General features: G+C 31.9%; 1 protein-coding gene and 3 non-coding genes across 9 annotated transcripts in view; 3 read left to right on the top strand and 1 right to left on the bottom strand.

The window, feature by feature from the left end:
- Nucleotides 1–1,740: 1,740 nt before the first annotated feature.
- On the top strand, nucleotides 1,741–1,813 carry TRNAR-CCU (transfer RNA arginine (anticodon CCU)). The gene has a single exon. It is a non-coding gene; the product is annotated as a tRNA-Arg (tRNA).
- Nucleotides 1,814–5,703: 3,890 nt separating this feature from the next.
- Nucleotides 5,704–5,776, top strand: TRNAR-CCU (transfer RNA arginine (anticodon CCU)). Its single transcript has one exon. It is a non-coding gene; the product is annotated as a tRNA-Arg (tRNA).
- A 3,887-nt stretch (nucleotides 5,777–9,663) lies between these two features.
- On the top strand, nucleotides 9,664–9,736 carry TRNAR-CCU (transfer RNA arginine (anticodon CCU)). The gene has a single exon. It is a non-coding gene; the product is annotated as a tRNA-Arg (tRNA).
- Nucleotides 9,737–12,736: 3,000 nt separating this feature from the next.
- The window catches only part of HDAC6 (histone deacetylase 6), a 77,694-nt gene continuing 62,960 nt past the window's right edge, over nucleotides 12,737–27,470 (bottom strand). For all 6 annotated transcript variants that reach the window (XM_076474300.1, XM_076474299.1, XM_076474298.1 and 3 more), the window contains 7 exons: nucleotides 26,801–26,868; nucleotides 25,649–25,715; nucleotides 21,531–21,589; nucleotides 20,651–20,703; nucleotides 20,175–20,327; nucleotides 18,952–19,080; nucleotides 12,737–13,581 (listed from right to left, as the gene is read on the bottom strand). In XM_076474300.1, coding sequence (XP_076330415.1) covers nucleotides 13,513–13,581; nucleotides 18,952–19,080; nucleotides 20,175–20,327; nucleotides 20,651–20,703; nucleotides 21,531–21,589; nucleotides 25,649–25,715; nucleotides 26,801–26,868 — 598 coding nt within the window. In that variant the 3' untranslated portion in view covers nucleotides 12,737–13,512. The remainder of the gene's footprint in view (nucleotides 13,582–18,951; nucleotides 19,081–20,174; nucleotides 20,328–20,650; nucleotides 20,704–21,530; nucleotides 21,590–25,648; nucleotides 25,716–26,800; nucleotides 26,869–27,470) is intronic.

Raw genomic sequence — 27,470 nt, forward strand, 5'->3', positions numbered from 1 at the left:
TTGATTTTTTCTAATTTTTAACCAAATTATCTTTATTCTTCATTCTTTGAGACATTGAACTTTGTAGATCAATGATCAGTTGTACCAAGATATTCCTCAATCATTTCTATATTTGAAGTTAACACTGAGGCCAAAATACCATTATTTCTTGAAGATTCCAAACTAATAGGTGAGCATATCCATCTTTAACAGTTTCCAAAATATTTCTCCCTCCTTGTTTCACTCTAGCATTTCCAAATCGATATTTTTAAATTAAAATTATTCATAATTACGACTTCATTAACAGCTAAGCTCTTGATCTCAATGTAAAGATTCTACCTAATTTCATCAGTATCATCTGTTGATCTCGAACAAATTTACTTTTCCCTTTATGGCTGAAACCCAAACGGATTCAACGTCATCCCTATCGTCTTTGATATTTTCTTCTTTAACACGATGTAACTCACATTTCCTCTTTTAAATTCTATCCGTATTAAGTAGCCTGTAACACAATATTCCAAAGCAACTTCTGTCATCAAAACCATCAGTTGTTAACAGTGTTTCAGTTGTTCTTATTATATCAAAACCCTCCAATCCCACTCGTACTGTACAGTCATCTATTTTATTTCTGATATTTCTAATCTATGAATAATAACAATAAAGCTTATTCTTATAATTACTTATATATTCATTTCCTTTGCTGAGCATTTGTCGGCCTCTTATTGTTTCCACATTTAGTTTTCATTGCTCTCACTACTGTTTAGCCGTATTTTAAAACAACACATTGAGCCGAGTTAACAGAGATATGAAACATAGCAGCACATGTCCATTTTAAATGTAAAAAATTCATTCCTGAAAACGCGTTTCTTCCTCCGAACTGATCCCATAAAACACACCAGCAAACTCACTCATTTTTACCCACTATTCTTAACCCAGCTTTCATTCCTAGAGACGTACTTACGACTTTATCCCAACAGTTACTTCTGGACAGTATCACCAACACAATAAAATGTGGCCTTTTTCCTCTTTTGGTTTCAACAATCCTTTCTACTTTTGATTACGTTCTATGACCTAAGTAACTAGTTTTACATGTACCACAATACCTGTATATCACCAAGTCCCCTTTGTTATATCTTCTGTTCTGTCAGTTATAGTCCTCCATCTGTACAGCGTAATGTCTTCGGTCTTATGTTGGAAGAAACGGTGTTTCCGTTACCAAAGCACTGATAGCCCTCGTGTAGCTATGTAATTTACAAGAAAAATTGTCTGTTATATATCTTCCCCCTGTGTACCATAACATGAAATTTTGTCTCTATATTTTCCCCTCAGACTATTCTGTCCACAAGTCTTGTCAATGAGTCACCTTTCATTATCACCGTCTTATCATCCACGCGCTACTGTGACCCTCATTTGTTTTCTTTCTTCTTCCCTCCAATTGTTACTCATCTACAGAAGTTGAAATCTGTTGCTCAACAGAATAGGGTCATTACTATAACATTAATTAATTTTAGCCTTAATAGTACTCTTTCTACATCCTGAAAGTGAATGCCAGCTGAACTGCTCCTTGCATATAATAGTTCAAGCTGCTCCTGAAATGTGAACTGGAACAAATTTATGACAGAATATATTTTGTCTAAGATTAATATTCCATGTTCAATATTCTATAATTATAAAGTAAAGGCAACATAAATTATAAAATGTAAGAATGTCGTATACAATTGAGAATTACCATCAGTGTATTAAGGGATAATAATTAAACACGTCCTCGTGGCCTAATGGATAAGGCGTCGGTCTCCTAAACCGAAGACTGCGGGTTCGAGTCCCGCCGAGGATAAGAGTAGAGTGCAACCCAGAATTATTTAATTATTTTTAAAGCTGATGAAAGAAGCTTTCTTCACATGACATTTTTCTCCACTGCTGGTATAAAACCCGCTTGAAGAAAACGCAATATACGGACCTTCACTGCGTTATATTCTGTACATGTTCAGGGAGGGCCGAACGTGTACATACATAAATCCACTTCAATCTATAAATTGTGTCTCTCCTACACTATAATTTTTATTTCAAAATGCTTCGAGTTATGGTTTTTCATTATAGTAATGGAATATTGTAAGTGTTCAAGAGTCTCTAAAGTGTGCAAATTGATAAAAATAGCATTTTAAATTTTGATTTAAACAAATTTTTGGAAATATTGTTTATTGTTGAAACTTCAACAGTAATATAAATAAAGGACAAACAACCTTTTTTATTTCTTCAATTTTTCTACGTTCATTTTAAATGTACATATCTTTATGTACGTTCTTTATTAAATTTTTTTTTAGAATATTTCCTCAATCATTTAAATTTTTCAAATTACTATTAACGTATTTTTGAATTGTATTCTTTTTCCTACATCATGTTGCATCGTATTATATCCGATTAATTTACAATAAACTCAATATAACGAACGGGTTATGTTAATATACCGTTAGTGTTCCATTTCAAATCCTTTTGGGAAATAATTTCCTTAAACAAAGTAACCTGTATTATTTTATAGGAGGATTCAAATAATAACAGTTGTTTTGTAACCTTTCACGTCAACATGTGACCGTTTTATGCATCTCGGCTACACCACCTATAAAATAAATTGAATATTAAAATCATATAAAAATCATAAAGTCAGCATTAATTATTCGTATAGTTGTCAACGTTTCACTTAAACTCATTCAAATTTCGTGCATATACAACTTTCGAATGCAACGAATTCTATTAATTATTATGTCAAACCTTACAAACAATTCAATGTATTTTAAAAGTAGAAGAATAAAGTTGAACATCATATTCCAAATATGGACTAATCAGTGACCTATATGACAGATTATAAACTTTTAACCATTGCATTGAATATTTCTGTAAATACAACCTAAAATCCACCGCAACAGTGCACTGCAAGGACGCCTTTAGAAACTAGTGGAACACTTCTATGGTTAATAATAATTGAATATTTCTCTACTAACAACCTAAAATCTTGTTTGCTTTATCACCAGCAATTGTGCATAACATTGATGACTTTAGAAACTAATCGAACACTGCTATGATTAATAATAATTGAATATTTATCTTAATACAACGTAAGATCTTGTTTGCTTTACTACTAGCAACAGTACATCGCGTGGACGGCTTTAAAACTAATCGAACACTGCTAAGGTTAATAATAATTGAATATTTCTGTAAAGTCAATGTAAAATCATATTTGCCTAAATTCTAGCAACAGTACATCAATTGGGCGGCTTCAGAAAATAATGAAACACTGTTAATGTTAATCTCGTTTAAATCATACGTTTGATTCAAATTATCATAACCACAAAATCTTTGTTTTACATTTATTATAACTGAAAACCATCTACCATGTATTTGGTTCATTCCCTACATGATCTAAATCCTTTTGAAATCAGCAGCATACTTTGAACAGCTTGCAAAACACAAGACCATCATATCATCTGTGAATTTAAGTGTGTTTTTTCCAATTTATTCATTTATATCTTTGACGTAAATCAAAACAGTACAAAGATCCTAAGACACGTTTGTTAGTTATTCACTTGTGACACAACTATCGTTTCAATAAACTTCTCTATAAAATCACTTTTAGTTCTTTCATTCAGCCGTTCTTCTATCCAATTTGCTAATTTCTACCTCAAACCTATAGATATAATTTCTACCAGCCCCTCACATGGCATTTTTTGTTAACCAAGTCAGAATAAATGCAGTTATCTTGCTTTCCATCTGTTACGTTTATCAGATATTCAAGATGTGGAATGCTGCTTAAATTTTGTTCAGTAAAAATAGATTTTAAAAAATTAACAATCCGAACATCTCGTAACTATCAAATAACTTGAGTATTTAAAGAATCGTCATTAAACATTTTCTATATTCATACAGTATCTCAGAAATGGAATCAGTAGACCTTCTCACAACAAGTAATTCTTGTTGCATTCCACCAAATTTGATTTTTTCTAATTTTAACCAAATTATCTTTATTCTTCATTCTTTGAGACATTGAACTTTGTAGATCAATGATCAGTTGTACCAAGATATTCCTCAATCATTTCTATATTTGAAGTTAACACTGAGGCCAAAATACCATTATTTCTTGAAGATTCCAAACTAATAGGTGAGCATATCCATCTTTAACAGTTTCCAAAATATTTCTCCCTCCTTGTTTCACTCTAGCATTTCCAAATCGATATTTTTAAATTAAAATTATTCATAATTACGACTTCATTAACAGCTAAGCTCTTGATCTCAATGTAAAGATTCTACCTAATTTCATCAGTATCATCTGTTGATCTCGAACAAATTTACTTTTCCCTTTATGGCTGAAACCCAAACGGATTCAACGTCATCCCTATCGTCTTTGATATTTTCTTCTTTAACACGATGTAACTCACATTTCCTCTTTTAAATTCTATCCGTATTAAGTAGCCTGTAACACAATATTCCAAAGCAACTTCTGTCATCAAAACCATCAGTTGTTAACAGTGTTTCAGTTGTTCTTATTATATCAAAACCCTCCAATCCCACTCGTACTGTACAGTCATCTATTTTATTTCTTATATTTCTAATCTATGAATAATAACAATAAAGCTTATTCTTATAATTACTTATATATTCATTTCCTTTGCTGAGCATTTGTCGGCCTCTTATTGTTTCCACATTTAGTTTTTCATTGCTCTCACTACTGTTTAGCCGTATTTTAAAACAACACATTGAGCCGAGTTAACAGAGATATGAAACATAGCAGCACATGTCCATTTTAAATGTAAAAAATTCATTCCTGAAAACGCGTTTCTTCCTCCGAACTGATCCCATAAAACACACCAGCAAACTCACTCATTTTTACCCACTATTCTTAACCCAGCTTTCATTCCTAGAGACGTACTTACGACTTTATCCCAACAGTTACTTCTGGACAGTATCACCAACACAATAAAAATGTGGCCTTTTTCCTCTTTTGGTTTCAACAATCCTTTCTACTTTTTGATTACGTTCTATGACCTAAGTAACTAGTTTTACATGTACCACAATACCTGTATATCACCAAGTCCCCTTTGTTATATCTTCTGTTCTGTCAGTTATAGTCCTCCATCTGTACAGCGTAATGTCTTCGGTCTTATGTTGGAAGAAACGGTGTTTCCGTTACCAAAGCACTGATAGCCCTCGTGTAGCTATGTAATTTACAAGAAAAATTGTCTGTTATATATCTTCCCCCTGTGTACCATAACATGAAATTTTCTCTCTATATTTTCCCCTCAGACTATTCTGTCCACAAGTCTTGTCAATGAGTCACCTTTCATTATCACCGTCTTATCATCCACGCGCTACTGTGACCCTCATTTGTTTTCTTTCTTCTTCCCTCCAATTGTTACTCATCTACAGAAGTTGAAATCTGTTGCTCAACAGAATAGGGTCATTACTATAACATTAATTAATTTTAGCCTCAATAGTACTCTTTCTACATCCTGAAAGTGAATGCCAGCTGAACTGCTCCTTGCATATAATAGTTCAAGCTGCTCCTGAAATGTGAACTGGAACAAATTTATGACAGAATATATTTTGTCTAAGATTAATATTCCATGTTCAATATTCTATAATTATAAAGTAAAGGCAACATAAATTATAAAATGTAAGAATGTCGTATACAATTGAGAATTACCATCAGTGTATTAAGGGATAATAATTAAACACGTCCTCGTGGCCTAATGGATAAGGCGTCGGTCTCCTAAACCGAAGACTGCGGGTTCGAGTCCCGCCGAGGATAAGAGTAGAGTGCAACCCAGAATTATTTAATTATTTTTAAAGCTGATGAAAGAAGCTTTCTTCACATGACATTTTTCTCCACTGCTGGTATAAAACCCGCTTGAAGAAAACGCAATATACGGACCTTCACTGCGTTATATTCTGTACATGTTCAGGGAGGGCCGAACGTGTACATACATAAATCCACTTCAATCTATAAATTGTGTCTCTCCTACACTATAATTTTTATTTCAAAATGCTTCGAGTTATGGTTTTTCATTATAGTAATGGAATATTGTAAGTGTTCAAGAGTCTCTAAAGTGTGCAAATTGATAAAAATAGCATTTTAAATTTTGATTTAAACAAATTTTTGGAAATATTGTTTATTGTTGAAACTTCAACAGTAATATAAATAAAGGACAAACAACCTTTTTATTTCTTCAATTTTTCTACGTTCATTTTAAATGTACATATCTTTATGTACGTTCTTTATTAAATTTTTTTTAGAATATTTCCTCAATCATTTAAATTTTTCAAATTACTATTAACGTATTTTTGAATTGTATTCTTTTTCCTACATCATGTTGCATCGTATTATATCCGATTAATTTACAATAAACTCAATATAACGAACGGGTTATGTTAATATACCGTTAGTGTTCCATTTCAAATCCTTTTGGGAAATAATTTCCTTAAACAAAGTAACCTGTATTATTTTATAGGAGGATTCAAATAATAACAGTTGTTTTTGTAACCTTTCACGTCAACATGTGACCGTTTTATGCATCTCGGCTACACCACCTATAAAATAAATTGAATATTAAAATCATATAAAAATCATAAAGTCAGCATTAATTATTCGTATAGTTGTCAACGTTTCACTTAAACTCATTCAAATTTCGTGCATATACAACTTTCGAATGCAACGAATTCTATTAATTATTATGTCAAACCTTACAAACAATTCAATGTATTTTAAAAGTAGAAGAATAAAGTTGAACATCATATTCCAAATATGGACTAATCAGTGACCTATATGACAGATTATAAACTTTTAACCATTGCATTGAATATTTCTGTAAATACAACCTAAAATCCACCGCAACAGTGCACTGCAAGGACGCCTTTAGAAACTAGTGGAACACTTCTATGGTTAATAATAATTGAATATTTCTCTACTAACAACCTAAAATCTTGTTTGCTTTATCACCAGCAATTGTGCATAACATTGATGACTTTAGAAACTAATCGAACACTGCTATGATTAATAATAATTGAATATTTATCTTAATACAACGTAAGATCTTGTTTGCTTTACTACTAGCAACAGTACATCGCGTGGACGGCTTTAAAACTAATCGAACACTGCTAAGGTTAATAATAATTGAATATTTCTGTAAAGTCAATGTAAAATCATATTTGCCTAAATTCTAGCAACAGTACATCAATTGGGCGGCTTCAGAAAATAATGAAACACTGTTAATGTTAATCTCGTTTAAATCATACGTTTGATTCAAATTATCATAACCACAAAATCTTTGTTTTACATTTATTATAACTGAAAACCATCTACCATGTATTTGGTTCATTCCCTACATGATCTAAATCCTTTTGAAATCAGCAGCATACTTTGAACAGCTTGCAAAACACAAGACCATCATATCATCTGTGAATTTAAGTGTGTTTTTTCCAATTTATTCATTTATATCTTTGACGTAAATCAAAACAGTACAAAGATCCTAAGACACGTTTGTTAGTTATTCACTTGTGACACAACTATCGTTTCAATAAACTTCTCTATAAAATCACTTTTAGTTCTTTCATTCAGCCGTTCTTCTATCCAATTTGCTAATTTCTACCTCAAACCTATAGATATAATTTCTACCAGCCCCTCACATGGCATTTTTTGTTAACCAAGTCAGAATAAATGCAGTTATCTTGCTTTCCATCTGTTACGTTTATCAGATATTCAAGATGTGGAATGCTGCTTAAATTTTGTTCAGTAAAAATAGATTTTAAAAAATTAACAATCCGAACATCTCGTAACTATCAAATAACTTGAGTATTTAAAGAATCGTCATTAAACATTTTCTATATTCATACAGTATCTCAGAAATGGAATCAGTAGACCTTCTCACAACAAGTAATTCTTGTTGCATTCCACCAAATTTGATTTTTTCTAATTTTTAACCAAATTATCTTTATTCTTCATTCTTTGAGACATTGAACTTTGTAGATCAATGATCAGTTGTACCAAGATATTCCTCAATCATTTCTATATTTGAAGTTAACACTGAGGCCAAAATACCATTATTTCTTGAAGATTCCAAACTAATAGGTGAGCATATCCATCTTTAACAGTTTCCAAAATATTTCTCCCTCCTTGTTTCACTCTAGCATTTCCAAATCGATATTTTTAAATTAAAATTATTCATAATTACGACTTCATTAACAGCTAAGCTCTTGATCTCAATGTAAAGATTCTACCTAATTTCATCAGTATCATCTGTTGATCTCGAACAAATTTACTTTTCCCTTTATGGCTGAAACCCAAACGGATTCAACGTCATCCCTATCGTCTTTGATATTTTCTTCTTTAACACGATGTAACTCACATTTCCTCTTTTAAATTCTATCCGTATTAAGTAGCCTGTAACACAATATTCCAAAGCAACTTCTGTCATCAAAACCATCAGTTGTTAACAGTGTTTCAGTTGTTCTTATTATATCAAAACCCTCCAATCCCACTCGTACTGTACAGTCATCTATTTTATTTCTGATATTTCTAATCTATGAATAATAACAATAAAGCTTATTCTTATAATTACTTATATATTCATTTCCTTTGCTGAGCATTTGTCGGCCTCTTATTGTTTCCACATTTAGTTTTTCATTGCTCTCACTACTGTTTAGCCGTATTTTAAAACAACACATTGAGCCGAGTTAACAGAGATATGAAACATAGCAGCACATGTCCATTTTAAATGTAAAATTTCATTCCTGAAAACGCGTTTCTTCCTCCGAACTGATCCCATAAAACACACCAGCAAACTCACTCATTTTTACCCACTATTCTTAACCCAGCTTTCATTCCTAGAGACGTACTTACGACTTTATCCCAACAGTTACTTCTGGACAGTATCACCAACACAATAAAATGTGGCCTTTTTCCTCTTTTGGTTTCAACAATCCTTTCTACTTTTGATTACGTTCTATGACCTAAGTAACTAGTTTTACATGTACCACAATACCTGTATATCACCAAGTCCCCTTTGTTATATCTTCTGTTCTGTCAGTTATAGTCCTCCATCTGTACAGCGTAATGTCTTCGGTCTTATGTTGGAAGAAACGGTGTTTCCGTTACCAAAGCACTGATAGCCCTCGTGTAGCTATGTAATTTACAAGAAAAATTGTCTGTTATATATCTTCCCCCTGTGTACCATAACATGAAATTTTGTCTCTATATTTTCCCCTCAGACTATTCTGTCCACAAGTCTTGTCAATGAGTCACCTTTCATTATCACCGTCTTATCATCCACGCGCTACTGTGACCCTCATTTGTTTTCTTTCTTCTTCCCTCCAATTGTTACTCATCTACAGAAGTTGAAATCTGTTGCTCAACAGAATAGGGTCATTACTATAATATTAATTAAGTTTAGCCTTAATAGTACTCTTTCTACATCCTGAAAGTGAATGCAAGCTGAACTGCTCCTTGCATATAATAGTTCAAGCTGCTCCTGAAATGTGAACTGGAACAAATTTATGACAGAATATATTTTGTCTAAGATTAATATTCCATGTTCAATATTCTATAATTATAAAGTAAAGGCAACATAAATTATAAAATGTAAGAATGTCGTATACAATTGAGAATTACCATCAGTGTATTAAGGGATAATAATTAAACACGTCCTCGTGGCCTAATGGATAAGGCGTCGGTCTCCTAAACCGAAGACTGCGGGTTCGAGTCCCGCCGAGGATAAGAGTAGAGTGCAACCCAGAATTATTTAATTATTTTTAAAGCTGATGAAAGAAGCTTTCTTCACATGACATTTTTCTCCACTGCTGGTATAAAACCCGCTTGAAGAAAACGCAATATACGGACCTTCACTGCGTTATATTCTGTACATGTTCAGGGAGGGCCGAACGTGTACATACATAAATCCACTTCAATCTATAAATTGTGTCTCTCCTACACTATAATTTTTATTTCAAAATGCTTCGAGTTATGGTTTTTCATTATAGTAATGGAATATTGTAAGTGTTCAAGAGTCTCTAAAGTGTGCAAATTGATAAAAATAGCATTTTAAATTTTGATTTAAACAAATTTTGGAAATATTGTTTATTGTTGAAACTTCAACAGTAATATAAATAAAGGACAAACAACCTTTTTATTTCTTCAATTTTTCTACGTTCATTTTAAATGTACATATCTTTATGTACGTTCTTTATTAAATTTTTTTTAGAATATTTCCTCAATCATTTAAATTTTTCAAATTACTATTAACGTATTTTTGAATTGTATCTTTTTCCTACATCATGTTGCATCGTATTATATCCGATTAATTTACAATAAACTCAATATAACGAACGTGTTATGTTAATATACCGTTAGTGTTCCATTTCAAATCCTTTTGGGAAATAATTTCCTTAAACAAAGTAACCTGTATTATTTTATAGGAGGATTCAAATAATAACAGTTGTTTTGTAACCTTTCACGTCAACATGTGACCGTTTTATGCATCTCGGCTACACCACCTATAAAATAAATTGAATATTAAAATCATATAAAAATCATAAAGTCAGCATTAATTATTCGTATAGTTGTCAACGTTTCACTTAAACTCATTCAAATTTCGTGCATATACAACTTTCGAATGCAACGAATTCTATTAATTATTATGTCAAACCTTACAAACAATTCAATGTATTTTAAAAGTAGAAGAATAAAGTTGAACATCATATTCCAAATATGGACTAATCAGTGACCTATATGACAGATTATAAACTTTTAACCATTGCATTGAATATTTCTGTAAATACAACCTAAAATCCACCGCAACAGTGCACTGCAAGGACGCCTTTAGAAACTAGTGGAACACTTCTATGGTTAATAATAATTGAATATTTCTCTACTAACAACCTAAAATCTTGTTTGCTTTATCACCAGCAATTGTGCATAACATTGATGACTTTAGAAACTAATCGAACACTGCTATGATTAATAATAATTGAATATTTATCTTAATACAACGTAAGATCTTGTTTGCTTTACTACTAGCAACAGTACATCGCGTGGACGGCTTTAAAAGCTAATCGAACACTGCTAAGGTTAATAATAATTGAATATTTCTGTAAAGTCAATGTAAAATCATATTTGCCTAAATTCTAGCAACAGTACATCAATTGGGCGGCTTCAGAAAATAATGAAACACTGTTAATGTTAATCTCGTTTAAATCATACGTTTGATTCAAATTATCATAACCACAAAATCTTTGTTTTACATTTATTATAACTGAAAACCATCTACCATGTATTTGGTTCATTCCCTACATGATCTAAATCCTTTTGAAATCAGCAGCATACTTTGAACAGCTTGCAAAACACAAGACCATCATATCATCTGTGAATTTAAGTGTTTTTTTCCAATTTATTCATTTATATCTTTGACGTAAATCAAAACAGTACAAAGATCCTAAGACACGTTTGTTAGTTATTCACTTGTGACACAACTATCGTTTCAATAAACTTCTCTATAAAATCACTTTTAGTTCTTTCATTCAGCCGTTCTTCTATCCAATTTGCTAATTTCTACCTCAAACCTATAGATATAATTTCTACCAGCCCCTCACATGGCATTTTTTGTTAACCAAGTCAGAATAAATGCAGTTATCTTGCTTTCCATCTGTTACGTTTATCAGATATTCAAGATGTGGAATGCTGCTTAAATTTTGTTCAGTAAAAATAGATTTTAAAAAATTAACAATCCGAACATCTCGTAACTATCAAATAACTTGAGTATTTAAAGAATCGTCATTAAACATTTTCTATATTCATACAGTATCTCAGAAATGGAATCAGTAGACCTTCTCACAACAAGTAATTCTTGTTGCATTCCACCAAATTTGATTTTTTCTAATTTTTAACCAAATTATCTTTATTCTTCATTCTTTGAGACATTGAACTTTGTAGATCAATGATCAGTTGTACCAAGATATTCCTCAATCATTTCTATATTTGAAGTTAACACTGAGGCCAAAATACCATTATTTCTTGAAGATTCCAAACTAATAGGTGAGCATATCCATCTTTAACAGTTTCCAAAATATTTCTCCTCCTTGTTTCACTCTAGCATTTCCAAATCGATATTTTTAAATTAAAATTATTCATAATTACGACTTCATTAACAGCTAAGCTCTTGATCTCAATGTAAAGATTCTACCTAATTTCATCAGTATCATCTGTTGATCTCGAACAAATTTACTTTTCCCTTTATGGCTGAAACCCAAACGGATTCAACGTCATCCCTATCGTCTTTGATATTTTCTTCTTTAACACGATGTAACTCACATTTCCTCTTTAAATTCTATCCGTATTAAGTAGCCTGTAACACAATATTCCAAAGCAACTTCTGTCATCAAAACCATCAGTTTTTAACAGTGTTTCAGTTTTTCTTATTATATCAGATTATGAACTTTTAACCATTGTATTGAATATTTCTGTAAATACAACCTAAAATCCTGTTGGCTTTTCCACCAGCATTTATATCCACTCGTTGAAACCCAAATGGATTCAACTTAGTCGGTTCAAAAATTTATAATGTTTAAATATGATATTCAACATGTTCTGTCTGTATTTGAAAAGTATCATCTATAGGAAAAAAAAAACAATTTTTCTTTATTAATCCACGAAAATGTCTCGATTATTAGAACAGCACATCAACTTTTAGAAATATTTGAAAAGAAAGAACATGATCATGGCTACAGACTCTAAGGAAAAATTTTATTAAAACATTCTATTAATCTCAGGTCTAAATAGTATATACCAGAATATCGAATTTTTGTAACTTAAGTTTATTTGTTAATTTAAATAAGTTTTTTAGCTTTCTTTTTAGAGAAAATGTGAAAATTTGTTAGAATAAAGATCTTAATTAAAAATTCAAATGAAAATGAAACTTCTTTTCTACTTTTTGGAAACACATTCTGTGTCTATTTGAAAAATATATGTATATATAACAAGCAGAGCTTTCCTTTAGCCACATTTATTCCATAAGATATGACAGAAAGCATATTTCACATATGTACACACACTCACACATCACAAGTCATAAACCAAATTAAAATGTTTTCTGAAGACAACATGTTGAAGTTTTTAGTAGAAAATAGTTACTAGTTATGTTCAAGATATTTTACACAATTGATGTAGTTAATATTTTGTGGCATGAATGATACTTAAGCAATGATACAGAAGACTGTTTAAAGAAATCAGTAAAAAACTATGAAAGACACTGAGATTACACCAGGCATAATCTATCTGAAAAATCTGTTTGACTATTACAAAGACCATTACTATTGGCAAAGGCAATCTTTTTTTCCACAAAAGTATATCCATCTTAAAGTACAAAGTTCTTTAGTAAAATCACAAGAATTATTTCTTTTACACATGATAATACACATGAAAATTAGCATATCAAGTTAAACTCCATACAAAACACAAGGATAACATTTCCATGTTATTACATCCATCACTTCAAACTGTCACCCTGTTCCAAGCATAATTTCTCCAAATTTCTTCCAGTGAGCATCTCGTTTGAAGGGTAACAGGACCTGTCACAGAAGGTAAATAAATAGCATGTGGAAATGGAATTCTGAAGGCTGGATGACGTCAATTCTAAAACATCACACCTTTTCACTGATGCAACTTAGTGTCGTACTATTATACATGTCCACTGACAAACTTCCTAACATAGATGTACTCACTTTCTTAAAATTCTATGAATATGGAAAACTATTAATAGATGACAATAGTAACACAAAATAAAAATATTTTGACACTCATTCACTTTGATAAATGTTATTTTCATTCTAAATGAAGTGATAATAAAACAATGAAATATAAACCCTTGGTCTGACCTTCACCAAAATTTGACAGAAACTTAAAAAACAACCTAAATATAAACACTATTTCAATATATTCATTTACAGTCAATCTGGATACAAGTATAACTTACATTATCACAGACAGTGACAGTATAAGTAACTGGTATTAACTGATGAGTCTGGACACAAGTATAACTTACATTATCACAGACAGCATACAGTTACGACAGAAAGTGTTCATACCCCTGCATACCCAACTTACATTATCACAGACAGTATAACTAACTGGTCTTAACTGATGAATCTGGACACCAGTATAACTGACATTATCACAGACAGTATAAGTAACTGGTATTAACTGATGAGTCTGGACACAAGTATAACTTACATTATCACAGACAGCATACAGTTAGGACAGAAAGTGTTCATACCCCTGCATCCCAAATGGTTTTTTGCTCATAACTTAAAAAGTATCATGAGTAGGCTAATAGAAATATACTATATTATAAATATTATATTAACACACATCTATATACATTTTTATGTAAATTAAACGACAAATAAACTGTTTATAAACAAATAACCAAAAATAGGAGGAGCAGAAAGTGTTCATACAGTTAGGAAGGTGTGAAAAAAATTGATATTCCCATAAAAAGTTTCAGTTTGGCAAATAAACTATATTATACCATTCCAGAACTAGACACTGGGTTCATAATTATTGGAATTTAGCCAGTAAAAAATGTACTTCCGTCAATTTAGCACCGTTTCCGTCATTATCTGCTTGGTCATCATGGCAAACAGGAAACAACTGTCCAGTGATTTATAAAAATGAATTATTGTAAAATACAAGCCTCGTATATATCTCTCTCCGGCATTGCTACACAACTTAATGTGCCTAAATCTACTGTTCAAAGCATAATTGCCAAGTTTAAGCTTACAGAATCAACTGCTAACCTCCTTTGTTCTGGATGCTCCACCAAAATTCCAGAGAGAACCAAGAGGAAGGTTCTCAGATAAGTTAGTAGGAACCCTCATTTAACACATAATGACATACACAAACTGGTAAGGGAAGCTGTGGTTGAAGTAAGTACCTCTACAGTTACAAACATGTTACACTCTTCTGGGTTCAAGCATGCCGTCCTCGTAGAAACGCCATACGTAACACCTGTTCATGTAGAAGCATGATTGAAGTATGCAAGAAAGCATGTAGATAAACCCTTTACCTATTGGAAGAGTATTCTTTGGTCAGGCGAGACTAAAATCGAGCTTTTCGGCCACAATGATGTTCGCTATATTTTTCGTAAGAAGGGGGAATGAAATCTTCCAAAGAACACCATTCCTACAATTAAACACGGAGGTGGCTCGATCATGCTATGGGGTTCCTTCAGCTCTTCTGGTGTAGGCAGCCTTCACCACATCAACAGAATCAAGAAAAAAGAAGAATACATTGATATATTAGGCACTTATATCAAGAATGATGCTCGGAACTTGCAGCTTGGGCGTCATTAAATTTTCCAGCACAACAATGGCCCTAAGCACACATTCAAATATGTGCAATCCTAGTTACAGAGGAACCATATAAGCGTTCTAGAGTGGCCATTCCAGTCACCCGATCTCAACCCAATTGAAAATGTTTGGCATCAGTTGAAGACCAGGGTTCATCAGCATCATACAAAAAACTTAGAAGAGTTGGAGGCCCTCTGTAAAGAAGAATGGGAGAAAATACCAGTCGAGTGCTGTCAAACAATCATGGAGGGCTAATGAAGAGAGATTGCACCAAGTAATTCACTTGAAAGGCTACACAACTAACCATTAGAAGTAGATGCACAAACACTTTCTGCCTCTCCTATGTTTGGTTATTTGTTTATAAACAGTTTATTTGTGATTCAATTTACATAAAAATTTATGTGGATGTGTGTTAGTATAATATTTATAATATATTATACTTCTATTAGCCTACGCCTGATACTTAAATTATGAGCAAAAAACAACTCAGGTTGCAGGGGTACGAACACTTTTTGTCATAACTGTAAGTAACTGGTATTAACTGATGAGTCTGGACACAAGTATAACTTACATTATCACAGACAATATAACTAACTGGTACGAACTGATGAATCTGGACACAAGTATAACTGACAGTGGTATTAACTGATGAGTCTGGACACAAGTATAACTGACATTATCACACAGTATAAGTAACTGGTATTAACTGTAGTACACAAGTATAACTTACATTATCACAGACAATATAACTAACTGGTACGAACTGATGAATCTGGACACAAGTATAACTTACATTATCACAGACAGTACAACTAACTGGTATTAACTGATGAGTCTGGACACAAGTATAACTGACATTATCACAGACAGTATAAGTAACTGGTATTAACTGATGAGTCTGGACACAAGTATAACTTACATTATCACAGACAGTATAAGTAACTGGTATTAACTGATGAGTCTGGACACAAGTATAACTTACATTATCACAGACAGTACAACTAACTGGTATTAACTGATGAGTCTGGACACAAGTATAACTTACATTATCACAGACAGTATAAGTAACTGGTATTAACTGATGAGTCTGGACACAAGTATAACTTACATTATCACAGACAGTATAAGTAACTGGTATTAACTGATGAGTCTGGACACAAGTATAACTTACATTATCACAGACAGTACAACTAACTGGTATTAACTGATGAGTCTGGACACAAGTATAACTGACATTATCACAAACAGTACAAGTAACTGGTATTAACTGATGAGTCTGGACACAAGTATAACTGACATTATCACAAACAGTACAAGTAACTGGTATTAACTGATGAGTCTGGACACAAGTATAACTTACATTATCACAGACAGTATAAGTAACTGGTACTACATGATTAGTCTGGACACAAGTATAATTTCCATTATCACACACAATATAATTAACTAGTATTAACTGATGAGTCTGGACACAAGTATAACTTACATTATCACAGACAGTATAATTATCTGGTATTAACTGATGAGTCTGGACACAAGTATAACTTACATTATCACAGACAGTATAAGTAACTGGTATCAACTGATGAGTCTGGACACAAGTATAACTTACATTATCACACACAATATAACTAACTGGTATTAACTGATGAGTCTGGACACAAGTATAACTTACACAATCACATACAGTACAACTGACTGGTATTAACTGATGAGACTGAACACAAGTATAACTTACATTATCACAGACAGTATAAGTAACTGGTATTAACTCATGAATCTGGACACAACTATAACTGACATTATCACAGACAGTATAAGTAACTGGTATCAACTGATGAGTCTGGACACAAGTATAACTTACATTATCACAGACAGTATAATTAACTGGTATTAACTCATGAATCTGGACACAAATATAACTGACATTATCACATACAGTATAACTAACTGGTATTAACTGATGAGTCTGGACACAAGTATAACTTACATTTTCATAGCTTGTACTTTTGTTAACACTCATTTTGCTTTAGGCGTTGTCTTTCTTCTAAATTTCCCTACATTTAGGCCCACATAAGTTAAACTATTAGAGGTAAAGTATGTACTTTAGACATAATAACCTGCATTTAAAGTGTCAGTCAGAAGTGAATGTGATACACAGATGCAGTAAATAATACTAAAGTGAGTTAGAGCTTTACCACATCATTATAACCTAAGTCTAGTTATGTGCTACCTGATATCTGTGAATATTAGAAATAAAGCTGTCATGTCTAATGCATACCTCTCCTCCTTGTTGCTTTCTGCTTACCATTTAGAGAATGAAAACAACAGTTTACCAACACCAATATTATTAGTACAATGACACAGAAGTTCCAAAGGTTCTGCATTCAATACCTTGACTGGTATGTCTTAATAAAGAGTAGCATGATACCCGTTTCATTTTCTAACCATCTGAAATATGGAATAGTTGAACACATATATTTTGTGAAAGTAATTTGTGTGTCTTTTCTAGATGGAAATCTTTTTTTATTATATTGAATAATATTGCCTGAGACATGTGGACCACTTTTGCAACTATCTATTGTATTCGATAATTCTCATCTATTGCAAGACTCCACACTTTGATTACCATAACTAAGGTATGACTTGCTACCTAATTGTTTATTGATGGCCATGGTACCTCTAACTGGTCCTTATTCTTTTGATATCTAATGCCATTAAGTACAAAAGACATCCCTACAGTGCAAACTATAAATCCCTGATCCAAATAGACCTTTATGACCTGAGTGTATGAATATTTTCCATTCAGAAGTACTGTTACATGACCCTTGCCAGAAGTGATTAATTTTTTGTTGCAATGCATCAGTTAAAAAAATGTCACCCAAGAAGGAGGTGCATGACCTAACACTGGCTGTAGCCATCCAGTAGTTTGCTGAATCAAATATAACATATTCAAACTCAACACTCTGTAGAGATTAAATATACTCAGTTATTAATAGTAATAAAACTTGTAGCAAGATTTGTTTCTTGGAGAGTGACCCTGAGATCAAAATGCTGTGTTAAGTTTGAATGAGGTGTACAAATTAAGTTAACCACATCTGACATTTCACAAACATGTCTCAAATGATCCAACTCCTATAAATCAAACTTCACTTAATACTCATGATGAACTGAATAAAACTAAAGTTTCTGTGCACTCAATAGAACATAGTGATCTAGTTCTAAACATTAATAACAATATCCTTCATGCAAAACATACATGCAGGAAATGGTATTTTGAAAGAACAAGTCATGCTCTCTTTTTCTGTCAAAACTTATAAATAGTTACTTTAAGCTATGACAAAAGATATAAAGTTTATACTGTATTCTTGTTGTAACATTAGAGGAAATAAACTTACAATATTTCTAGATTTTTCAGAAAATAAAATCAACATTTATCTGGATACAAAATCCTGAATACAACTGACATGATGACACAACATTAATACACAATGTTACTGTACTGCACTGTAAAAAACTTTAACAGTCACAGAGTTAACCACCAATAATGTGGGTGTATATAAATTATACATAAAACAAGTGGTTACATACTTCATTATGTACATAACTCTCGCACTCATAGCACCACACTGAAAGATCTGAATAACTGAGTGTTAGTTGATGGTGATGCTGTATTCCATGCTGGATCATATGTTCATTGATGTAACGTCCACAATGTACCTAATAAAAAAATAATAATACATTTTAATCACAAACATATTCCACACAAGGTTTGAACATGAATAACAGGAACTTCATAATAACTTCTACTTCAGATAATTTATGTAAGGTACCTTATCACTCACTGAACATGGTTGACATCTGTGGATGACTGATCATTCACTGAACATGGTTGACATCAGTGGGCAATTGATCACTCACTGAACATAGTTGACATTATCAGATGACTGATCACTCACTGAACATGGTTGACATTAGCAGATGATTGATCACTCACTGAACATGGTTGGCATTAGCAGATGACTAATCACTCACTGAACATGGTTGACATCAGAGGGTGACTAGTCACTCACTATTACCATTAGCCTTCTCTCATTTGCTAATAACTGATTTTATTTTTTAACTAATCTAATATTTTACAGCTTCCTAATGCATTATATTAACCCTTTCATGATGGGCTTTGTATAATGCACACAAGTTCAAATATATGTTTGCACATGTTAAGTTTTGTACTATAACATTTGATACAGTAAGTGTTTCTTTACAAAACCTAGTAAATTTTTAGTAAAGATTACAAGTATACAATCATATTTTTAAAGAAATATCTTTATTAAAGATTTGTTTGTGATAATGTCAAGTCTATTTTGTTATTAGACTGAATGCAAAGTGATTTCATGCTATGACTAAAACACTATTCCTAATCCCAAATATCTCAAATATTATTTGCATAATCTCTGAAACTCAAGAAATCTCCTACTACACAAGAAACCTTGATATATCACACTACCATATATAATTCTGGTTCTTCTGCTACACAAGAAACCTTGATATATTACAATACCATATATAATTCTGGTTCTTCTGCTACACAAGAAACCTTGATATATTACAATACCATATATAATTCTGGTTCTTCTGCAACACAAGAAACCTTGATATATTACAATAACATATATAATCCTGATTTTCATCACAGAATTCTTTTTTGAAATACATACGACTCTATTAGAGGCAGTGGTAAAAAAATAACAAACAAGATTTATCAATATACATAAGGACATCTCTTACCTTTTGTCATCAACAATACAACTCACCTGATAACAATGTAAACAAACCCAATTTTCTCTTGGATCTCCACATGTTTCACATGGAGTTTTAGGATCAAGGTCCTCAGGAGGCATAGGTTGTATTCTCTCCAAATGAGGACACCAATCTAATGGAACTACACAATACAGGGTATTTGGAAGCTGCAAATAAAATTTAAATGGGAAAAAATAACAAAACCTGAGGCACAGAAAAAATTATTATAATAATTCTACAAGTACAGCCTTTCTTTGAATTGTTAACAAACTCACAAATATTCTTTTACACCATCTTCCAATAACATCACAAAACATTATCCAGATGACATTTCAGAGAGATAGCATTATCTAGATGACTTCTTGCAGAGAAAAATTTTTTATAAAACTCTGATTGAAAATAATAGTTTACCATATATTTATATATAAATTTCATTTCTAATTAAAGCATTCCACGTTCAACAAATAAAAGAAACAAAAACTCTACTCACTGTCATCTGAGGATTTACAGAATCTCCATCTTTGATTTGTTCAAAAGTGATAGCTACATTAATCATGAAGTAAAAAATCAATTATTGATGGGATGAACATCAAAAATTAACCACATATTCCTTTACTGCTAACGTACACTTCTAACACAGACTAACTGTCGTACACTGAGTAAGTATTGAAATAATAAGATTAAGACAGCTAAAACTTGTATTAACTAAACTATAAAAGACTTAAAGGTGTTAAAAACAATAAACATTTCAAATCAAACTGTAAAAATATGTCAACCATTAATCATAAATAATTCTTCGATGTTTTATTAACTTGGTACAAACTCAGATTTGTTTACAGAAGTAAAATGCAGCACAAAAGTACTTACAGTAAATTATTTTTGGGTTCAGGTAAATAAACTGTCATGTGTTCAAAAAATATTTCATGTGTATTCAAAGCTAAACATGACAAACTTTCTCCACCAAAGAGTAATATTTAGGTCTTACAGTAACAAGACATCATCCATAACATAACACTACACAATGTGCCAAAAAACCAAACAAAATGTTTGGTATTATATCAGTAATAAACTACAAAACTGTTCACAACTGAATACCTAAACTACACACAATTACTCACAAAGAGAAACAGGAAGTAAATACGTAGTTCACAGATCATTAATGATAAACAGTATCTGTTAACTTGTGTTAAACTATAAATTGACAAACAATGAAATAGTGAGAAAAAAAATCCACTGAACTTTACCAACAAATAGTTTATATGTAAATATGAGCAAAAATAATACAGAATTAAGTAACTGGCAACGAATCTTTGCACTATTAATGCAATAGAAACATTAATTGTACAAAACCACACATTAACAGAGCTTACCTCTTTCTCCTGAAGCAGAATGAAAGAGGTCATTTAAGGCCTGAGCATCAGTTGACAATCTGCAGTAAAAACCATAACATTTAATTTCATGAAAACTTCGAATACAATTATCTAATTACTGGAAAAATGCATCTCAGGATGGTTGGTATGGATATTAACACTTATACTGATAAAACAGAGAACTATGTTTAGACCTTCTTCGGTCATCTTTAGGTAAAACAAAACACCTGTTAACCTCAAAATGACCTAAAAAGTTTGAAATGCTGTTCTCCGCTCTATTGGTAAAAGTGTTAATACCCATAATCGCTGTCCCAAGATAAATTTTTACTTCAAGTGGGTTTCTCATTACATAAATAACTACTAGAAAATTAAGTCTAAAAGTTATTTTATGTTATCTATTAAGACTCTCAAATATTACAACATAGGAATGTTACAGTTAAACAAGGAAAAACCTCACAATATGACAAAATCATAAAGCAGTATCTGGATTTTCAATGATACCACAAACTCAAGAGATAACAAGATATTTCACAATGACAGTTACAACAGTATAAACAATAAACCAGAAACACAAGAGATAAGCAACATATATTTCATCACTGTAACAGTAGCATCTGTATTAACAATGAAACCAGAAACCTACACATAAACAAGATATGTCAAAATATTAACAATTACAGAACAGGAACTACACATAACCTCCTGTCAAGAAACTGAGAACCTACAAATAAATATGACTACTCACATTTTTAATACACTATTTTAAAATGTAAACACTCAAATTCTAATCCCTTATGAATTTCCTTATTTTTAAATAAAATATTAACATAGTAATAAAAATAATTCAAACACATCAAAGAATCCATTTTAAAACACTAAATACTGAAATACTTTCAAAATGAAGTTTCTATAATAACAAACTAATATAATTAAAGGCTTGAGAAATTGGCTGTTACATCACTTTTGATTAAGTTAGTGACTAAAAACACCACATGGGTTTCTTGTGTGAATGACTAAAGGCAATGTGGGTTTGTTCTGTGAGTAACTAAAAACCATGTGTGTTTGTTCCATGACTGATTAAAACCATGAAGGTTTATTGTATGAATGACTGAAAACCATGTGGGTTTGTTGTGTGAATTATTAAAACCATGTGAGTTTGTTGTGTGAATGATTAAAACCATGTGGGTTTGTTGTGTGAATGATTAAAACCATGTGGGTTTGTTGTGTGAATGATTAAAACCATGTGGGTTTGTTGTGTGAATTATTAAAACCATGTGGGTTTGTTGTGTGAGTGATTAAAACCATGTGGGTTTGTTGTGTGAGTGATTAAAACCATGTGGGTTTGTTGTGTGAGTTATTAAAACCATGTGAGTTTGTTGTGTGAATGATTAAAACCATGTGGGTTTGTTGTGTGAATGATTAAAACCATGTGGGTTTGTTGTGTGAATGGTTAAAACCATGTGGGTTTGTTGTGTGAATGATTAAAACCATCTGGGTTTGTTGTGTGAATGGTTAAAACCATGTGGGTTTGTTGTGTGAATGGTTAAAACCATGTGGGTTTGTTGTGTGAATGGTTAAAACCATGTGGGTTTGTTGTGTGAATGATTAAAACCATGTGGGTTTGTTGTGTGAATGATTAAAACCACGTGGGTTTGTTGTGTGAATGATTAAAACCATCTGGGTTTGTTGTGTGAATGATTAAAACCATGTGGGTTTATTGTGTGAATGATTAAAACCATGTGGGTTTATTGTGTGAATTAGTGAAAACCATGTGGGTTGTAGTGTCAATGATTAAAACCATGCAGGTTTGTTGTGTGAGTGATTAAAACCATGTGAGTTTATTGTGTGACTGACTGAAAACAAGGCGGGTTTGTTGCAAGAATAACTAAAAACCATGTGGGTTTATTGTGTGAATGACTAAATAAGCATTCAGTCAATGAATACTTCAATGACCACAGTTAGAGCTAAAGAATATTAATAAATAAATACATCAATAACCACAGCTACAGCTAAAAAATATCAGTCAATGAATACTTCAGTAACCACAGTTAGAACTAAAGAATATTAGTCAATGAATACCTCAGTAACCACAGTTAAAGCTGAAGAATATTAGTCAAAGAATACTTCAGTGACCACAGTTGGAGCTAAAGAATATTAGTCAATGAATACCTCAGTGACCACAGTTAGAGCTAAAGAATATTAGTAAATGAATACCTCAGTGACCACAGAACTGAAGAATATTAGTCAATGAATACTTCAGTGACCACAGTTAGAGCTAAAGAATATTAGTCAATGAATACTTCAGTGACCACAGTTAGAGCTAAAGAATATTAGTCAATGAACACATCTATGACAATACCTTATAGTTAAAAAAAGCCAACCAATGAATATGTCAGTAACAACAGTTACAGCTATAGGATGTATATATATAAACAACACAAAATTACACAAATCAAGAATTTATGTTAAAAAGTACTTCAATACACACATCAACTACAGTAAAGACCAAGAGGTTGGATTCAGCTATGAAAATGAAGTATCCACTCCACTGCTAATTAAAAAGGTTAATTAAGCTATAATGACAAGCAAAGTGATAACACGTATAAGTTATTAATTTCTGTTTTCTCATGCATAAAGTTCAGAAAAATAATTGAGAAACTCCTTGTCCACAACTTTTCTGGGTTCATGAGCATCCTGTTAGTAAACTATACTTAAGGTATAATACACCATCTCAGGAGTTTTACCCAAAAGACCTTTGAAAGACGGTGCACTCATTAACATTAACATTATTCAAAATAGATACTAGGCAAAAATACAAACTTAAGAAAAGCATCTGAAATCGCCTTGAAAATGGAAGGCTTCTAAAAAACAACTATACTGAGTATATTGAAATGAAATCCATCAATGTTTCATCAAAACAAATGAAAGCATGCGAAAGTGGAATCCATCAAATATTTTGTCAAACAGTTGAGGAAGTTTTCTGAAATAGCTGAATTACTCACATTCTGACTCTGAATATTAAAACTAAATCAGGAATAATCTGAAGATTCTAGCATGTGGTGTTGCAGGAAAGAATCAATCAGTTAAACCTGAAACTTGGTTTGTACATCAAGTGTTGTAAAAAACATGCCAAGTGTATTGGAGATAAGCAAGTGTGCTACATACAAGTTTTCCGAAAACATCACTGAAACCTGAGTCAACAGTGGGCAACGTGATAACAAGCTTCTCCTGCTCAAACCTTCTGTTGCTCTTTGGCCGTCTTGCTTCTTTAAGGATCGGAAGGAGTAAGTTGTGTTGACATTCAAGTCACAACATCCCACATTTTACTGTTGTGCCATCATTACGACTGTGAGCAACAGCACTATTTTAGACATATTTTTACCATGGATTCACTCTTAATGTTGGACAGTGTCATTGGCAATGGTGACAATGTCCACCTCAGTTGTGTTTATAAATTTTTAAAGATTATTTCCCTTTTTAATTCTATTTAATTTTTAATTCAAGGTTTCAACTTTGTTTTAACATGATTCTTTTAACTTGCTTTTAATTTTTTTACCTGTTGTTTGGTCCAAGTAGCGTCGTTGATTTGTGCCAATAAACAACAACCAATTGTGTCAACAAAGAAAATATGTGAAGCTGTATAAGAGATCACATTAATTTAACAATGTGCCTGTATTGGAAAATTAGCACCATGCATGCTTTTTGTTTAAAATTTACTGGCTTGACATAACAGCAGGAGATCTTACACTTCACATAATATAATCCATGTCGTTGATTCATCTGAAATGTCCAAAAACATAGCACCTAAACAGTCCAATGAAAAATGCCATGAGAAGCTGTAAATTAGACAGAGTTACTAGCTTGCCATCTGAATTAGTCTTACTTGGCAGTCTGTCTGCACAGTTTTTATTGTATTATCCACTGCAATTGGCTGGAAGACACATGTATGATTTTTTGGTTACTCTGAATTCATGGTACATATATTCTAAAACTCTAAAGTGGCCTCTCGGTACTAACATGTGTATTCAACAATATCAACACAGTGATGACTGTGTCAACAAACAGAACAAAAATTGAGAACTATGTAAAACCAAGCAACATTAGGCCCAAGTACTCACTCTGATAACTCAGTACTCTCCAGATTCTTGAGGGCAGTTTTCTCCAGTTCATATGATGGAAGGTCAACTGAAATTAGAAAATAATAACCCAGTTAACCCTTACAGTGAATTGTTTAAATATAATTATACTCTTTAAATAAAATTGACAAAAAATAGTAAATATAAGTGGAATAAAAAGAAAAATATTTATTATTAATTAATTATTAATTAAAATTATTAATAAAATATAGCAAACTTTGCTTTTGTTAAATAATTGTAAGCATACATTTGTCTTTCTAAGCACAAACTCTGAATTACTCATCCCTTACAAATATTCTGTAACATTTAGCACTTCGAGTTTTTCAAACCACTGCCTTAATACACCTACTTGTTCAAAGACAAAAACATTTCAACACAGAAATGTTCTTACTGCTAAGTTATCAAATTCTAACCCTACATACTACCAATGGTTTTAAAGCAACCTTTGTCTTTTACAACATAAACTTGCTGCTAGTTAGAAATTCCAAGATACTAGAGCACTTTGAAGTAGCCAGTGATGAGTAACACTCAATAATTACTTTGTTTTAGTAGAAACTCTCAGGCTTTATATGTTGTTTAGTGATCTTAGACATATCCTTTAAGTTTTAGACACATTCATTGATGTAGCAGCTACGTATTGGTTTTAAATATACATTTAAAGGTTGAATTTCTCATGTATCCTGTGGAATTTACCAATCATTATTAATATAGTAGGCAAATACAGCTTTTAAATATAAAATGTAGTTAATAATTAACTCTTTGTCATTTCAGGTTTCATTACAGTTTTAAAATTACTTCATAACTAATTAATGAATCTTGATTTTTTATCTTGCAGCCATAAGTGTGTGTGTGTTTTCTTTTAGAAAAGCCACGTGGCACTATCTACTTAGCCCACCAAGGGCAACTGAACCTTTGATTTTAGTGTTGTAAATCTGTAGACTTACTGCTGTACTAGCGAGAACCATAACCATAAGTGGTCAAGAAATATTGACATAATAGTAACATAAACTATCCCAAATGTTCTTGATGGTACAAACAATAAAACTTTGGAAAGTAATGTTAATGTATTAATACAAGTTAAGAATCAGTGATATAACCTTTAAGTTAAAACATGGAATACAGGTTACTACATACCATCAAATTGCAGACAGCTCCAATATTTCTTATGAACACGGATTGTGTTTAGAATCGAACCAATGGCACTACAATGATATGGAAATTATTTTACACTTTATAAAAAATAAATAATTAATTTTAGATAAAACTGAATTTTTATGCATATTAATAAAAACGACAATCTATAATTCTGTATCTAATGGCTTTCATGACACATTGTCCAAACAATGGCACATCAACATCACAATTCCTGATGTAACAAAGTTCTACAGTAGGAATACGTGTCATTACGACTTCATGCACTGGAGACATCTTCACATGACTTGCAAGAATTTTCATTATTTTTTCTTTTCTACAGTCGTTGTGTTCAAATCATCGACTAAATGTTCATCCAGTACTGGAAACTGAATAAGTAAGTACACTATTAATTGGATTTTTTTGTCTCCAAGGCATAAAAAGTTTTAAAAATTACTATAATAACTATACTATGAGTGGTGTATAATATTAAGCTCTATCCCTGCAGTGTGTGCTACCTTTTTCAAAATATTTGATGAACAAGCATTTCATCTTCAGCTGTACAGGTTCAAAATATCTGACATACAAGAACTTTTACCTTAGAGAAACTTTCAGAATAGAGAAATGATGAATTTCTGATAATGTATTTGTACAGGTACAAAATATCTGGTAC

The sequence above is a fragment of the Tachypleus tridentatus genome, chromosome 13 (genome assembly GCF_004210375.1).
Source record: "Tachypleus tridentatus isolate NWPU-2018 chromosome 13, ASM421037v1, whole genome shotgun sequence".
Taxonomy (NCBI): domain Eukaryota; kingdom Metazoa; phylum Arthropoda; class Merostomata; order Xiphosura; family Limulidae; genus Tachypleus; species Tachypleus tridentatus.